At 48.4% G+C, this 17,808-nt stretch overlaps 1 protein-coding gene across 2 annotated transcripts; it reads left to right on the top strand.

Annotated features, from left to right (window-relative positions):
* Positions 1 to 416: 416 nt before the first annotated feature.
* On the top strand, positions 417 to 17,426 carry TIGAR (TP53 induced glycolysis regulatory phosphatase). 2 transcript variants are annotated; one of them, XM_033953153.1, is made up of 6 exons: positions 417 to 551; positions 6,805 to 6,842; positions 8,732 to 8,853; positions 13,714 to 13,791; positions 16,315 to 16,425; positions 16,883 to 17,426. In XM_033953153.1, the coding sequence occupies exons 1-6, from the start codon at positions 520 to 522 to the stop codon at positions 17,294 to 17,296; spliced, it is 795 nt and encodes a 264-aa protein (XP_033809044.1). In that variant the 5' UTR covers positions 417 to 519; the 3' UTR covers positions 17,297 to 17,426. The 2 variants fall into 2 exon arrangements, with proteins under 2 accessions (XP_033809044.1, XP_033809045.1); XM_033953154.1 differs by lacking the exon at positions 13,714 to 13,791.
* Positions 17,427 to 17,808: the final 382 nt, after the last annotated feature.

The raw sequence follows: 17,808 nt of genomic DNA, 5'->3' as shown, positions 1-17,808 counted from the left end.
TATTTCCAAAAATTTTTTTATCCCACCCCCTTCCATATCTATACATACATATTATATTATAATTCCTATGTGTATTAATCAGTTAAATTAGGCAAATATTTATTTAGATTATCATAGCCCCCCCCCCCCCCCCAATTCCTTCAAATTATCACATAAGGAAAAAGATCCGTTTCGGTTTCTAATCCTGCCCATCTGGGGCAGAGGGAACTTTCTCTTAACTTAAGCGGAATCTCCCCGTTTCTGTCAAGAGCAAAAGCGTCTCTACCACCGGCCCGGAAGTGGCTTTTCAGGGAGTCGCAGCACGCGCACAAAGTGGGCCGGCCCGGAGAGACCGATTGGCGGACGCTGACCAATCACGACCCTCGCCTACCCTTGCCCTCGCTTTAACCATTGGCCCATGGAAAAGAGGAAGTGAAGTGAGGCGAGCTGAGATTGGTCGAGGGCGTTCGGCTTTTCTCAAGGGCAGGGGCGGGGCAAAGCTGTGCCGCCGCCGCTGCCGCTACCTGCGCCCTGCTCGCCATGCTGCGCTTTACGCTGACCCTTGTGCGGCAGTAAGTAAGAGGGAAAAGCTGGGCCGGGACAAGGGGGAGGGGCGATGCTTCAGGGTGACTTAGGGAGGGGGAGGGGAGGGAGAGGGACTGCAGTGTGGGGGAGGGGAGGGATGGGTCTCCAATGTCGGCAATAGTGAGGGGGAGGGGCGGTGCTGCAGGGTGGGGGAGGGATGGGTCTGCAATGCCAGGAATAGTGAGGGGGAGGGGCAGTGCCACCGTGTCTGGGGGAGGGGGAGGGATGGGTCTCCAATGTCAGCAATAATGAGGGGGAGGGGGAGAGGAGGAGGCGTTGCTGCAGGGTGGGGAAGGGATGGGTCTCCAATGTCGGCAATAGTGAGGGGGAGGAGCGGTGCTGCAGGGTGGGGGAGGGATGGGTCTGCAATGCCAGGAATAGTGAGGGGGAGGGGCAGTGCCACTGTGTCTGGGGGAGGGGGAGGGATGGGTCTCCAATGTCAGCAATAATGAGGGGGAGGGGGAGAGGAGGAGGCGTTGCTGCAGGGTGGGGAAGGGATGGGTCTCCAATGTCGGCAATAGTGAGGGGGAGGGGCGGTGCTGCAGGGTGGGGGAGGGATGGGTCTGCAATGCCAGGAATAGTGAGGGGGAGGGGCAGTGCCACTGTGTCTGGGGGAGGGGGAGGGATGGGTCTCCAATGTCAGCAATAATGAGGGGGAGGGGAGAGGAGGAGGCGTTGCTGCAGGGTGGGGGAGGGATGGGTCTCCAATGTCGGCAATAGTGAGGGGGAGGGGCTGTGCTGCAGGGTGGGGGAGGGATGGGTCTGCAATGCCAGGAATAGTGAGGGGGAGGGGCAGTGCCACCGTGTCTGGGGGAGGGGGAGGGATGGGTCTCCAATGTCAGCAATAATGAGGGGGAGGGGGAGAGGAGGAGGCGTTGCTGCAGGGTGGGGGAGGGATGGGTCTCCAATGTTGGCAATAGTGAGGGGGAGGGGCGGTGCTGCAGGGTGGGGGAGGGATGGGTCTGCAATGCCAGGAATAGTGAGGGGGAGGGGCAGTGCCACTCTGTCTGGGGCAGAGGAGGGGGCGTTGCTACAGGGAGGGGAGGGATGGGTTTTCAATGTCTGGAATAGTGGGGGGAGGGGCAATGCCACAGTGTCTGGGGGAGGGATGGGTCTGCAATGCCAGCTATAGTGAGGGGGAGGGGCAATGCCACAGTGTCTTGGGCAGTGCTGCAGTGTTGGGGAGGGGGAGGGATGGGTCTCCAATGTCATCAATAGTGAGGGGGAAGGGAAGAGGAGGGGCGTTGCTGCAGGGTGGGGGAGGGATGGGTCTGCAATGTCAGCTATAGTGAGGGGGAGGGGCAGAGCCACAGTGTCTGGGGCAGGGGAGGGGGCGGTGCTTCAGTGTTGGGGAGGGAGAGGGATGTGTCTCCAATGTCAGCTATAGTGAGGGGGAGGGGCAGAGCCACAGTGTCTGGGGCAGGGGAGGGGATGGTGCTGCAGTGTTAGAGAGGGAGAGGGATGGGTCTATAGTGAGGGGATGGGGCAGTGCCACAGTGTCTGGGAGAGGGGGGTGGTGCTGCAGTGAGGGGGAGGGATGGGTCTCCAATGTCAGGAATAGTGAGGGGGAGGGGCAGTACCACAGTGTCTGGGAGAGGGGGCGGTGCTGTAGTGAGGGGGAGGGATGGGTCTGCAATGTCTGGAATAGTGAGGGGGAGGGGCGGTGCTGCAGTGAGGGGGAGGGATGGGTCTGCAATGTCTGGAACAGTGAGGGGGAGAGGCAGTGCTCAATATCTGGGGGTGGGAGGGGTGAGTACCCCACCTACAATCTCCTCCTGGATAATTTCTAGGGATCGGTGATCCAAGAGAGAGGTAATAATCTGGGAAGATAATTAATGAACAGTTGGAAACGGTGAACAAGATGAGTAAGATTTAATTCTGCAAACTTGCCCATAAAATGACAATGTCTAGGCACGTTTCACTCTATTTAGCTTGTGCTTGTTAGGCTCAGGATAGGCTGAGCTCACTAGAGTTAATAGAAGGAGAAACTGATGTCATGAAATGCCTCTGTCAATCAGGAGAGGCACTTTGTAAGGTGCAGCCTTGTAACTGCTGGGTTACTTTACATGCTGGTTTGCAGAATTAACTTTTATTCGATTTGTTCACTCTTTCCAACTGTTTATTAATTATCTTCTCTCATTTATTTATTTGGAAATATTTATAACCCCCTTATCCACCAATCTAAGCGGGGAACAGTAAATAATACAACAACACAGAAATAAAACATCATTACAAAATCCCTCCCACAAACCGAACGACCCCCCCCCAAAAAAAAAAAAACAAAAAAAAACAACTCACTCCAATATTTGTACTGCATTCAGTCCTAAGGTGCATTTCTAGAACTGCACCCTGGGTTCTGTGAGGATTTCAGTATCCCTAGAAACTATCCAGGAGGAAATTGTAGGTGGGGTACTCGCCCCTCCTACCCCTACTGACACGCTCTGCACCACCACCCCCTCCCACCCTCACTCTCCCAGATACTGAGCACTGCCTCTCCCCCTCACTGTCCGAGACCCCAATGCTCAAAAGCTTTCCATGCCAGTAAAACTTAAATCAGTCTTACTGGCATGAAAACACAGCTTCTGATGCACAAAAGGGTTCTACTAATCCTTATAACAGCCACCGAGAACCCTATACAAATGCATTACAAGGAGGTCATTAGTATTCTAATGAGCTCTTTTGATGCACTAAAGGGAAAAGCTCCCCCCTTAATGGGAACATTTCCCAGTAACTGTTGCACACTCACAGAACACATGCACAACAGTTGCACCCTTAAAAAAAACCAGCCTGTAGCCAGCCGTCCTTCTCCTCCCCTCTGCCCAGCTGATAGTGACTCTGGAGCAGGCAGGAGGAAGAGCTGTGCCTAGCGTTCGCTCTTTCGAGCAAGCAGCTTTGACTGGGCTACTCCTTACAGATAGCATGCGTATGATTTGCATGCTATTTGTTTGAGCATAGTCCGGTCAAAGTAAATCGCTCCCAACCTGGTGAGAAAGCTTGGTGCATCCTACCCTGAGACACTGCAGCATCAGACTACATCAATTAATGTTTGTTTGCTGCTTCCCTAGACATGCATTGGGCCATTTGGGGGGGGGGGGGGTCTTTATTTCTCTGCCTCTCCCACTATGATTTGGCCCATTTTTGAACTCGTCAGCAGTAATTCTCTAAAAGTTTACCTTGGGTGAATCTCTTCATAAAGGCAGTTCTCTATCCTTCCTTTATAAAATACTAGTGAACGTGGGTGTATATGTCCAAAAGAGTGTACAGCTACTCCAGTGATATGTGTGTTCTCCGCAGACAAGGAGGGGAGACACAGACACTGGTTAATAACATCATCCGACACAGCCAGTGTGCTGGAGCTCTCCCTTAGCAGAGTCAGAGGCATGCGCGGGGAATTCCTCCTTCAAAAGAGCCCATTGGTGCTTCTTGGAAAGTGTAACTTATAGTCTTCCGTAAGTTATATACAAAAATATACACTCTGCCCCGACGCAGCCCCTGTGCATGATTAACCTGCAACATTAGTGCTCCATAAGATGAGCTTATTTACCAAATTGCAAGCTCATCGGCACTTGTGCTAGTATTCTGGACGTTTTATGTGTGTAACTGATGCAGGAACTTTAGCATCTGCTTTACTGCAATATCCCCATTGTGTCTTTTCAGGGGTGTTATCGTCTTTCCCAAATTTCATCTCCTGTTACATTTTTGGAGAATGATTTTACTATTTCTTTCCAGCATTCTATTGGATGTCTTCAATATATTCCTTAATTCGTTTCAGTGAGGAGTTAAAAATATAAGTTTTCAAATAATAAGAGGTATCCAGTGTAACCTGTTAATCTATGTACACGGCTATATAGCCAAAATGAATGCCAATAAACAAAATTAGGAAGACGGGAGATTCGTTAGTACTGTCTTGTTAAGAACATAAGAACTGCTGCTGCTGGGTCAGACCGGTGGTCCATCGTGCCCAGCAGTCCGCTCCCGCGGCGGCCCGTAGGTCAAAGACCAGCGCCCTAACTGAGACCAACCCTACCTGCATAGGCTCCAGTTTAGCAGGAACTTGTCTAACTTTGTCTTGAATCCCTGGAGGGTGTTTTCCCCTATGACAGACTCCGGAAGAGCGTTCCAGTTTTCTACCACTCTCTGGGTGAAGAAGAACTTTCTTACGTTTATCTGAAATCTATCCCCTTTCAATTTTAGAGAGTGCCCTCTCGTTCTCTTTACCTTGGAGAGGGTGAACAACCTATCCTTATCTACTAAGTCTATCCCCTTCAGTACCTTGAACGTTCATTACCTGCAGTCAATGTTTCCTCTAAGGACCAAGTTCATGTGAGCAATAACCAATTTCCATGAACAACGGACTGAGTTGATGTGAGCAAACATTTCCATTACATTGCCCTACATGCTGGAATATAAGATAATATTTTATTGAAAGGACTTAAAACGTTTTCCCATTAGTTCTCAGAGGCCAACACCTTCTTCCCCAGGTCAAGACAGTAGCTGTTCTGAGCTGAGAAAGGAGGTTTTGGTCTCTGACAGTTGGTCAAAAATGTATTAAAATTAGTCCAATGAAAAGATCTCTTAATTCTTTTGTCTATTTATATTTATTAACCTTTATAAACACAGCTTCTAGACAACATTATCCTGAATTATTTTTTCTACTTTTGTTTTCTGACCATTTACTTCTCTGGTTTCCGCTTTCCTCCATCTTAACTCTCTTGCCAGGACTTTTTTCTCCTCCTTTTACTTTTGGCTTTCTTCGATTTATTTTTCTACCTCTATGTCCAGATATAATTCATTCTTACTATCTAGTCTTCAAGTTTCCATCTCTTTCCCTCACCCTGACTCTCCTGTTTTACTTCCCCTTATTCCCAGTCTTTCACTAACTGCCCTCTTTTCTCTCCCCCATCTATACAGTGTTTGCCCCCTATATTTGTCCTTTCTGTACCCTTCCATAATTATCTCCCTCCTTTCTGTTTCCCCTCAAAAAAAATATAATTTCTCTCCCCTCTTCCCTCCAACATATACCCCCTTTGATACAGCATGTGACTCCTTGCTCCCCACACATTCTCTGTCCCCTTCCATCAGTATCTCCTTCCTCTGTCTCTTCTCCCTTCCATACAATCTGCCCCTTCTCTCCCCTTTCATTTCCTCCTTCCATCATCTCCCTCCAGTCTCTCCTCTCTTCCATCCAGGCTTCTGTCTCCCTCCTTCTATACAGCTTATTCCCCTTTCCATCGATATGTCCATTCTTTTTGTATCTCCCTTTCCATACAACGTCTGCCCCTTTTCTTCACCTCGCTTTCCATCCATCACTTCCCCGTTCCCTCATCTCTCTCCTCTCTATATCCCACCCCTCAACATCTGCCCTCTCTTTCCCCATTCTATCTAGAATCTGTCTTCCCATTTCTATACCAAATCTGCCCCCTATTTCTCCTCCCACCCCACTTCTACCAGTGTCTACTTCCTCTCTCTTCCCCACTCTTTTTCCACCAGCGTCTGTCCCCCCCCTCTCTCCCACCCACCCCCACATCCACCAGCGTCTGCTCCCTCTTTCCCTCACCCCACCAGCGTCTACCCCCTAGCATCCCCACTGCTTTCCCAAAGCAGCAGCATCAATGTGAAACACAGGCTGCAGGACTTTTCCACACAAATCTAAGGCTGCCAGCTCTGTCCTGGAAGAAGAAGTGATGGCGGAGAGGGCGGGCTGGCAGCTGCGGGGATATATGGGAAAGTCCCGCAGCCAGTCTTTTCAGTTTGTTGCTGCTGCTGCTTCAGGAATCAGCAGTGGCAGAAGGTGGGAGAGTGACACGTGAGGGAGGTGTTGATCCTGACCCCCTCCATCTATTCAGTGGGGTTGAACGCAGCCTCCTGCTAAAAAGTGTGTGGCTGCGCAGATTAGAGGGAACGTTGCATGCAGGTCTCGTAGAGTTAGGGTTACCATATGGCTCCAGAAAGAGGAGTACGGATTGAGACATCCGGGTTTACTTCCACTGAAAGCACTGGAAGCAAAACCCGGATGTCTCAATCCGTCCTCCTTTTTCTGGAGCCAGAGTTTATCTGTGGGAAGAGCAGTTCATCTTAAAATTTGCTGCCTGCTAAGACTCATTCAAGATTCCTTTGACATGACAAAGCTGTTGACTTTTTTCAGTCCACAGAGGCAATGACTGGGTCAGGGGGAAGATGTGAATGGTGTAATCTGTTTATTTTAATAATCATGCACTTTTTATTTCTTTTTTTTATCAGTGGAGAAACACGATACAATAAGGAGAAGGTGCTGCAAGGTTGGTTCATACTCGGGGTGTATGAACAGAGTTGGTATTTGCAGGTTGATTTTTGTAATATTTAAGGAAATACGATGATACCCTCATTTAAATCCTCACAGTTGCAGGTGCAATCAGTTACGGTACAAGAACTGTGGTAGAGCAAAACCGTCATAAAATACGTTCAGACAAGGCGAAACAAAACTTTTGTTAACAAACGTTGAAGCTTGTCACTTCTCTGGCACAGAAAATAAAGAACGATGTCCTTTGGAGGCAAACTTTCCACAGTCCTCAAACCTTCATATCAACTTGCAGGTCTGGCTTCCTCCAGATCTTCCAAATAGACTCCCGATACATTTGGAGGGGCACAATCCAAACAAATGTCTTAAGTCTGATTCAGATGTATGGCGATAGACACCTAAAGTCAGCAGTGGGAAAATGGCCATTTTTGAAAAATATCTGGACGTCCAGGCCGCCAGTACGTCTGTCTTTATATCACATTTGTCCCAAATGCCCAGAACAAGGCCATATGGACGTGAGAGGGGCCAGCATTATGATGGACTGGCAACAGAGCAGTGGGGCACCTTAGAAGGCCCTGCTGTGAACTTCACAAAAAGGGTGCCATATAAACATCTCACCGGAACTCCCTTATGGGATTTGGTGAGTCCCCCAAAACACCCTCAGAACCCATTATACCCCCCCCTGTCTACAATCCCAATAGCTCTTATGGCTGCAGGTGGCACCTATATGGCAGTAGAGTAAGGTTTGGAGGGGTTGATGGGCACACATGTTCCACCATAAATGTTGTGGTTAGAGTGGCTTATGGGCCTGGGTCCTCACTTGCCCACCCCCCAGGCTACTTAAGACACTAGGTTTTCCTATACCAGGTGCTGCTATTCTGGAGACAGGTATGTACTTTTCTATTCTGATCTTTGTGGGGTGTGAGGGGGTCATTGTACACTGGGGGAGTGTGTGTGGGTCTTTACGTTGTCTCTGCAGTGGTCACTTTGGATACCTTTTTGGCACTTATACCTGTTTTTACATCATCTAACTCACAATGCTTGTTCCATCCAGGAAGTCTAGTAAAATATTTGATTATCCCTGCAGGATGACTAAGTCTAGGTCGGCCCACATACTCCCCTAACCCCTCCTTCAGATACGCCCCTTTCAGCTCTGGGCCCACTGCAGGATTCAGAGGCCTAAGAAGTCCCGCGACATGTCCAGAAAATCAGTTTGATAATTTATCAGCACTTGGACGACCTGTCTTTTAGGTCGTCCAGTGCTGACTTGGACGGGTTTACGTTTTGGTGTTTAAGTTTTGATTATGGGCCCCATTGCTTCTTGCAGGGTTCACAACCATAAGTCTGCCCCCCCCCCCCCTTCAGACTTCTTTGAACAGGATTCTTGTATCCAAAGTACAGCTGGTCCTACCTTAGCTGATCCCTCATGACTTCCATACACACAAGCAAGGGAAACCCAAACTCCAGACTGTGCCTCAGGCCTCTCTCCAGGAACCCTCTTCCTTCAGGGCCTCCCTGAGTGACTCCACTCTAGGGCAAATGAACTCCACACCGCCTGAGTCCCACCCCTATGACTTACACTGAGGTGGCTTATTCTTCCACCCTGTGAGCTAGCACCCCCTGCAGTTCCAGTGAGGGAGTGTCCCTTATTCCCTCAAAACACTGGAGCTGATTTGTGCCAGAGAAGCGCTGAAATATGGTGGCTAAAAATGACCACAAGACCTTTCTCACTTTCCTATTTTCTGCCTGACTTTATTTCATAACAAGCCTGGAAGCAGTACACAGCCGACGCTTAACAGGGGTGATGCTGATTCTTTTTGATAATAATCTGTCTTACTGTGATCTCTGCATCTTTCCAGTTTACCTCCACAGATTTTTTTTTTGTTACAGGGCAAGGGGTGGATGAGCCCCTCTCGGAGACCGGGTTTCGGCAGGCAGAGGCTGCTGGCAGGTTCCTCAGCAATGTCAAATTTACACATGTGTTTTCCAGTGACCTCATCCGTGCAAAGCAGGCAAGTCTCTCTCTCTCTCTCTCCCTTCTGTGTACTGAGCTCAGAGAAAGAACCTGATATTTTGTTGTTAAAACACACCTCTAGATCAAAATCACTTTGTAAAAATGAGGCATTTTAGGTTTTCAAATAAACACCTCAGATGGAAAAGTTTATTAAGGAAACGATGCTGATGTTTTGATTTCTTGAGCTGAAGCCACAATAGGATGAAGATTTTGTAAAATTCGTACTGGGATCCACTCTCCTGTCCAGCCCAGGGAATCTTTCCTTCTTCTGTGTACAGGTGTAAAAGTCAAATGTTCCTGTTGACATCACCCAGATGCCATCTTCCAATGACCCTGTGAGCCTTGCCTTTAGGACCCTGTGATTGGAGAGTACGTCTTGTATTGCTTTCATCCCAAAGTTTTCTGGGTGCACAGTGTTTGTTCATAGTCATGATGGGGAGTTCTTACTTTACATGCCATGTGCATGTTATGTTTCTGTATGGTGTGTCCACTTGTTGCAATCATGGGGTAAAGGGAATGAGAGTAGGAGCAGCTTGGAAAGGCCTTTCGCTGCATGTATATCTCTGCATCTAGGTAGAACTGTGGTACTTATGGGCTATGTTGGAATGTTGCAGAATGTTGGAATAGTACCCCTGCCACCCTCTCCCCAGCAGGGAGAGTGTGGTGCAGTGGTTAAAGTTACAGCCTCAGCACCCTGAGGCCATGGGTTCAAATCCCACTCTGCTCCTTGTGACTCTGGGTACATCATTTAATCCCTCCAAAGCCCCAGGTACATTAGATAGATTGGGAGCCCACCAGGACAGACAAGGGAAAATGCTTGAATACCTGAATAAATTCATGTAAACCATTCTGAGCTCCCTGTGGAGAACCATATAGAAAATTGGCTAAATAAATAGTGTGAAAAGTTTCAGCCTCTGATAACCAGAGCTGGTATTGTGACATCATAATGCCTCATTCCACCAATAAGAGCCAACCTCATCGGTGATGTCACAGTGGCTTGATTGTCCTAGACTTGGCTCACTTTTGCTAGAGTGGTGCAGGGTTAAAGCTACAGCCTCAGCACCCTGAGGTTGTGGGTTCAAATCTACACTGCTCCTTATGACCCTGGGCAAGTCACTTAATCCCCCCATTGCTCCAGGTACTTTAGATAGATTGTGAGCCCACCGGGACAGACAGGGAAAAATGCTTGAGTACCTGAATAAATTAATGTAAACCTTTCTGAGCTCCCCTGGGAGAACAATATAGAAAATTGACTAAATAAATAGTGTGAAAAGTTTCAGCCTCTGATAAGCAGAGCTGGTATTGTGACATCATAATGCCTCATTCCACCAATAAAAGCCAACCTCATCAGTGATGTCACAGTGGCTGGATTGTCCTAGACTTGGCTCACTTTTGCTACATTTTGATTTCTAGAGTGGTGCAGTGGTTAAAGCTACAACCCCAGAACCCTGAGGTTGTGGGTTCAAATCCACGCTGCTCCTTGTGGCCCTGGGCAAGTCACTTAACCTCCCAGGGACAGACAGAGAAAAATGCTCGAGTACCTGAATAAATTCATGTAAACCGTTCTGAGCTCCGCCTTCAGCAAAACTAAATCAGTACCCTAATTTTAATTACCGTATTTGCCGGCGTATAAGACTGGGCGTATAAGACGACCCCCCAACTTTTACAGTTAAAATATAGAGTTTGTTATATACTCGCCGTATAAGACTACCCCTTCTTCCGATTCGCGACCCCCCCCCCCCAAGCCGGCAAAAACAGCTTTGCACCGCAGGCCCAGCCGCCCAAGACGAGTTGGAGGCCCCTACCCGCCGCATCCTGCACGTGGGCAGACTCAGCACAAACGCTGCTGTTGGCCCCAATCGACACGCTGACCTCCCCGCGCACGCTGACCATCTTCTCTCTGCCTGCACTTTCCCCGCGGCCCTCTTCGGCGACTCAGCAGGGGCAGCGATCAAAACTGGCTGCAAACGTCGGGACCTTCCCTCTCTGAGTCCCGCCTATTTTGTTTCAACTTCCTGTTTCCGCATAGGCGAGACTCGCAGAGGGAATGACCGCCTGTCTTGATCGCCCGAGGCTGGGAGGAACAGAAGATTTCTGCAAACACCATCGGGGCAGAAATTTTAACGGGTCCATCTCGCCGGTCCTGTGCGGACCGGCAGGAATTTTCTGCGGACCGGCACCGGTTGAAGAACTGTGATGTAAACAGTACCTGGCGTATAAGACGACCCCCGACTTTGGGGAGGATTTTAAGGTACTGAAAAGTCGTCTTATACGCCGGCAAATATGGTAGTTGCTATAAAACATTTTAGTATAAATTCAAATGTACTTACAAGCTTCATAAACAGATAAACATAGGCACATCCTGCCAGCTGCCTTTGCCTCCCCCTCCCCCCACTAAAGCAACTGGGATGTTTCCTTCTCCTACTTCTGTTTTTTGAGCTTGTCTGAAGTAGTCCCTTTTCCCTACATCAAGCAAGATTTTGCTGATGCCTCAAAATGAGACATCTGGCTCCAGACCTTTAACATATGTCATAAAGTATCGAAGCAGGACTAGAGCTCTCCGAATGTATTGACGTTGCAAGCAAAAGGCTGCAAAATCCGTAGCCCCCAGGGAGAGAGAGTAACGTCACGAAGACGGCAGCGGAGGTGCAATGGACGGTCAAGAAACCACAAAATGAAAGCGAAGAAAATGATTAACCAGCCAACTCGAAACAATCTCTAAAATGCGCAAAGGCCAACGTGTTATCCTCTATACTTCCCCCTCCGTATTCGTGGGGGTTAGGGGTAGAGCCGGCCTGCGAATATGAAAAAAACACCAATAATGTTCGGGTCTGTTCTGCCCTTATCCACTGGCTATTTTTAACCCTGTAAGCCCCCCCCCTTAAGCCTTACCTGGTGGTCTAGCGGATTTTCAGGCAGGAGCGATCTTCCCCGTGCAGATTGCTCACAGGAAATGGCTGCCTTAAACTCCTATAGTCTCTCAAGCCATTTCCTGTGGGGCAGGAGCGTGGGAAGATCACTCCTGCCTGAAAATCCACTAGACCACCAGGTAAGGCTTAAGGGGGGTTCACATAGCCCAAAAAATGAAAATGATTTTTTTGGCAGAAAATCGCAAATAACCGAATCCGTAGATACGGAATTCGCGAATACGGAGGGTTTTTCTTTATACCTTTCTTTTTTTTTCTGCTTCATTTTTCCTTCCTCCATCACCACTGTCATAGTAACAGGAAGCTTTTAACATCATGAATTTTTCTCTTGCTGAAGTCAAGTATTTTGGTACATTTCTGTTTTTAGCACTTTTATTGTGTGATGTAATATCAGCAGTCAGTTGTACTCTGTCATCTCGATATACCCCAAAACATGGCCATGCTGGTATGTGCGCATTTTAGAGATTTTGATATGAAACATAGAAAATGACGGCAGGAAAGGGCCACGGCCCATCAAGTCTGCCCACTTTAATGACCCACCCCCTAACTTCCTCCATGAAGAGATCCCACATGCCTATCCCATTTTTTCTTAAAATCTGGCACGCTTCTGGCCTCAATTACCTGTCGTGGAAGATCATTCCAGTGATCAACCACCCTTTCGGTGAAGAAGTACTTCCTGGTGTCGCCATGAAATTTCCCACCCCTGATTTTCAACGGATGCCCTCTTGTGGCCGTGGGTCCTATAAGAAAAAAGATATCTTCTTCCACCTCGATACGGCCCGTGACATATTTGATTTAGGTTACATTTTGTGGTTAATTGACGGCCCACTGTTGTTTTATTCTTCTAGCTCTTTTGCAGGGGGTGCCAAAGTCTCTCCTCGAGGGCCGCAATCCAGTCGGTTTTTCAAGATTTCCCCAATGAACATGCATGAGATCTATTAGCATACAATGAAAGAAGTGCAAGCAAATAGATCTCATGCATATTCATTGGGGAAATCCTGAAAATCCGACTGGATTGCAGCCCTCGAGGGCTGGTTTACTAAGCATGTTCCAGTGACATCTACTGGCTGCTATAAATCAGACTCATTCCAGCTTGTGGTCTATGCCTGTAAGCCTAGGACTGTTGCAGTAAGAGCTGGGAAGAGATTGGGAGGAACAAGGGGAAACCTCTGCCAACGAAGGTCTCTGGCACCCAAGAGAGGGGCATCGGAGCCAGATGTTGGCCAAAGGCAAGTTGCCAGGCAACAGAAAGCTCAGAATTAGACAATGACACCAGGACAAATTTGTCCCATCCCGTCCCGGCAAGTTCTTCTGCCCCATTCCTGTAAGCTCTGCCTTAACCACACAAGCCTCAAACACTTATGATTTTAAAGTGTTTGAGGCTTTTGCAGATGAGGACGGAGCTTGCAGGAATGGGGCAGAAGAACTTGCCGGGACGGGATGGGAAAATGAGTTCCCGTGGGGACAGGGAAAAATTTGTCCCTGTGTCATTCTCTACTGAGAATTTGTCAGGTTTAAAAGCACTTCTTAGGAACAAATAGCGGGAAACAGTGTGCATCCTGAGTGCAATCACGCATCACTTCTTTGAGATCTGTGCTTTCATTTTCTCCCTTTGTGCAACATGAGGGTGAACTACAATTTGAGGCTTATTGACTGCCCAATCCCTCCAAGAGGTCAACATTTAACCAATACAGTTTAAGAACATGATTTAAAACCCCCCAGTAAATCTTACAGTTTTACAACAAACGTTTGTTAAAGAGGAGAGTTTGAATTTTGTACAAAATGCTAAATAAGTTAGTTCCTCTCCGGTAGTCACAGGTATTTTATTCCAGGCTTGAGTTGCTTGACGCCAGAATAAGGAATTAATTGGATGTTTTTAGCACAGATCATTAGTCAGCACTTGCAGCAGATGTGTTTGCTTTAATTTTCAGACGGCAGCCACCATTCTGGGAAAAAGCAGACACTGCGGTGACTTGGAGATCCGTCTGGACGCAAGACTAAGAGAGAGAGTGCGTACTAGCATGAAAGCCGTGCTCTGTATGGGCTCCCAAAACGGGCGTGGTGACGAGAGGCAGTTGTAGAAAACATTGCTTGGACCGTGCATCTAGGATTATTCAGGCAGTTCAGATGGAATCGTTCGGATGAGGAGATGGAAAGAGAGGAACGTGCACAGGGGCCTTTTCCTTCACTGGTGGCGAATACCGGGGACAGTATATAGAGGGTTCTTCCCTTAATAATGGTGGATGTAGGGGACAGTATACGGGGCACAGTTCTGTAATGCTTGTGGATCTAAGGGAGCGTGTACAGGCAGAGACGTAGTAAGGGGAGGGTGGGAAGGCAGACCGCCCCGGGCGCCATCTTGGTGAGGGTGCAGGCCCCCCCCCCAGCCGCGTGTGCATGCCGCCTCCCTTCCACTGTAACTCTGTAACGTTCCTAGCACAAGCAGCAACCCTCAAGCTGCTGTCGTGCCAGCATCGGCTGTTCCTCTGACGTCATCCTGGACCCGTTCCTAGGAAGTGACGTCAGAGGAAGAGCCAAAGCTTGGGGGTTGCTGCTTGTGCCAGGAACTTTACAGAGGTATGGGGGAAGGGAAGTAGGGCATGCATGGCAGGTGGGGTGGGGGGAGAAGCACCACCACCCTGGGTGCCTCTCGCTACGCCACTGTTACAGGGGACTTTTATAAAGGGGACAATAAGGAGGAGATCCTTCTGTAATGGTTATTCTTGTACAATAACTTCTGGAAGCTTCACCATAGGTTTGTGTAACTCTTTCAGCCTTGACTGCAGGGAACTCGCAATCAAATTCCAGCCCCTCCCTCTGGTTTCTTATCCCTGTACACTCCCTTGGACGTCCAGTCTAGTTTCCTGCAGCCTAGCTGCAGGGTCTTGTATCTTCTGCTCGTGATTCATTTTCAATTTCCTCTCTACGTGTTCAGATTACGTGACTTGTGTGTTTGGGTCCCACTGCTCTCAGGGGTTCCCTGGCGTCTCACTCGGACATTGTCCACTTCTTGCGGGGGATGGGGAGGCTGAGGCCTCCCTTACGACTGACTACCTTGTCCTAAGTGGAATCTGATTCTCCACTCACTGGCTCGTCCGCCCTATGAACCGCTGGATGGGATCTCTCTGAAAGATCTTACCATCAAGACAGTTTTCCTCATTGCGGACACTTTGCACGGCGAGTGTCGGAGCTTCAGGCTCTATCGTGCAGAGATCCTTCTATCCGTATCTCGGAGTCTGCAGTTATTTTGAGGACAGTGCCTTCTTTTCTTCCAAAAGTGGTTTCCGCATTCCATGTCAACCAGGAAGTTTGGCTGCCCGCCTTTGTTCAGTCGGGCTCCAAGTCAAAGGACCATGTTTTACAGTCTCTGGATGTGCGGCGTCTCCTTTTGATATATCTGGAGGCCACGAATGACTTCTGCCTTACGGACCATCTGTTTGTTTTGGCAGGTCCCGCGTGTCAGGGTTAGCCTTCCAAGGCTACCATCTTTTCATGGATCCATGCTGCCTTTTCCACTGCTTATGTGTCAGCGGGGAAATCGCCTCCTCTTGGGGTGAAGGTTCACTCTGCCAGAGGAATGGCTTCCTCATGGGCAGAATCAACTGCACTCTCTCCTGAAAAGATTTGTAGAGCAGCCACTTGGGCCTCTCTTCATAAGTTCACCAAGTTTTACCGACTTGATGTGGTGGCTAAGCAAGATGCAGCTTTTAGGGCTTCAGTCCTGGCGGCAGGCTCATCGCCCCCCCCCCCCCCCCGATGTGTTGGGACTGCTTTGATACGTCCCTATGGTGAAGCTTCCAGAGATTATTGTACAAGAAAGAAAGATTAGGTTACTTACCTCTGCTAATCTTCTTTCTTGTAAATATCCTCTGGAAGCTTCACACCCGCCCATCTATTCTGTCCGATTCGCAGGGATATGACACCAGAGGAAGGGGCTGGAATTTGATTGTGAGTTCCCTGCAGTCAAGGCTGAACAAGTTACACAGTCCTATGGTGAAGCTTCCAGAGGTTATTTACAAGAAAGAAGATTAGCAGAGGTAAGTAACCTAATCTTTCATTGATTAAGGGGACATTATCCAGAGGATTCTTCCTGTAATGGTGATGGATATAGAGGACAGTATACAGCTTTCCTATAATGGTGATAGATACAGGGTTTTGAATAAAGGGATTCTATGCAGTGGTGGTGGACATGGGGGAATCAGGTGTGCAGCATGCCGCTTCTTGTGATGGAGATGGTTGTGCATGACTTTTGCAAATGGTTCTTCCCTAGAGAGGCCAACAGACCTAGATCATTAGTCCCAGGCAGAACCGGTCCTTACCGTACTTCGTTGCTTCAGTGAACTAGTGAGTGGATTTCTCTAACGATAGCGGGACTTAAAGGCCTGTAGATGCGGTGAGGAATTCTCTTGGTCACTCTCCTCCAGATGACAAGGATTGAGGTGCATGCTTGTTTCGTGACTTTGAAGAAGTGTTGGGTTGGAAATGTCTTGAGCTTTTGCTAAAGGTTGTGCTATTAATTGACTTTTCTGCAGAGCTATGGAGCAGCTGAGGGGAAACCACTGAGTGATCTGAGAGCTATGGCCAAGGCTACTGGAGAGCAGTGTCCGAGCTACACCCCTCCTGGAGGGGAAACATTAGAACAGGTGAGGTGGTGGTGCTCCCTTGAGAGAGGAGAATACAGCTGTGGAGAGACAGTCTCTTGACGTCCCATATGCTGGAGGTTGCATAACCTAGCATACATTGAAAACGCCGCCCTTTCTTCTATCGAATTGATGTTGAGTTTAGGCCACAGTTTGGAGGGTCAGTTGAGTTACTACCTTTTCAGTATCGTTTCCACGCTGCTTGGCTGCGTGTCTCACATTAGTTCAGAGGAGCCCGTAACACTTTAGAATGAGAGGCTCTCATAAAGCAAGGGGAAAAAATGCTTTCATCAGCATTTAGCAAATTACACAACAGTCCTGGCACTTGGCACACAGACTTTAGCAGGATTAAAGCTAAAACTTCGCTATTCACTGCAGAAATTAGGCCATTCTTGAATGATTGAAGAGAAACTCTAAATACACGTTCCTTTTTTTTTTTCTTTCTTTTACCTCTCCATAGGTGAGAGCTCGATCCAAGGCCTTCTTTGAGTTTCTCTGCCAGTTAGCGGTGGAAGAGGAGGGAAGAGAAGGGGGGGTACCCCAAAGCAGCTGTGAACACACCCTGCAGCCCTTCTCACCCTCGGTAAGCACCTGCGGCAGCCCTGACGCCGACTGCCTTGACTCCGCAGCAGGCGCAAATATTTTGGTAGTGAGCCACGGTGCTTACATGAGGACCTGGATTTCGTGCTTCGTGAAGGAGCTTGAGTGCAGCCTGCCTGGGAACTCGCCAAAGGCCCAAGAACTCCCCATCAGTCCTAACACTGGAATCAGTAAATTTGTGGTAAGCCTGAAGAAAGGAGACACTGTCGGGCCTGAAATCCGCTGCATCTGCATCAATCAACAGGACCACCTTCTGGATCTGACCCCCAGTTAGCAGCGGTTCCTGAAATCGGCCACCTAGCAGCAATCCCTAAATTATTTGAGAATATTTAAGCTGTATATCCCACCTTCAATTGAAATGCTTTCAATAGCTGCTGCTAAAATATTTTTCATATTTCTGCTTATTTATTTTTTTCTTTTCAGCACATTTCTCACTCTGTATCCAGAATGCTTTGCAAGACAAGTAGTAGAGAGTGGACCACAAATAAGTACTTCATTGAGGTCCTCGCCTTTCACCACCTGTTATGAAGGGGCAGCTCTAGCATGCTGAGATTTTTAGCAGTGGCCTGCTAGGGATTAAATTACCCTCCAGTGATTCCATGAAAGAACTATAGTGTACCCCAGGGGTCTCAGTCCCTCCTTGAGGGCCGCAATCCAGTCGGGTTTTCAGGATTTCCCCAATGAATATGCATTGAAAGCAGTGTATGTACATTGATCTCATGCATATTCATTGAGGAAATCCTGAAAACCCGACTGGATTGCGGCCCTCAAGGAGGGACTTTGAGA

This window comes from Geotrypetes seraphini, chromosome 7 (assembly GCF_902459505.1).
Source record: "Geotrypetes seraphini chromosome 7, aGeoSer1.1, whole genome shotgun sequence".
NCBI classification, from domain to species: Eukaryota; Metazoa; Chordata; class Amphibia; order Gymnophiona; family Dermophiidae; genus Geotrypetes; species Geotrypetes seraphini.
This window is presented reverse-complemented; position numbering and strand designations above follow the sequence as displayed.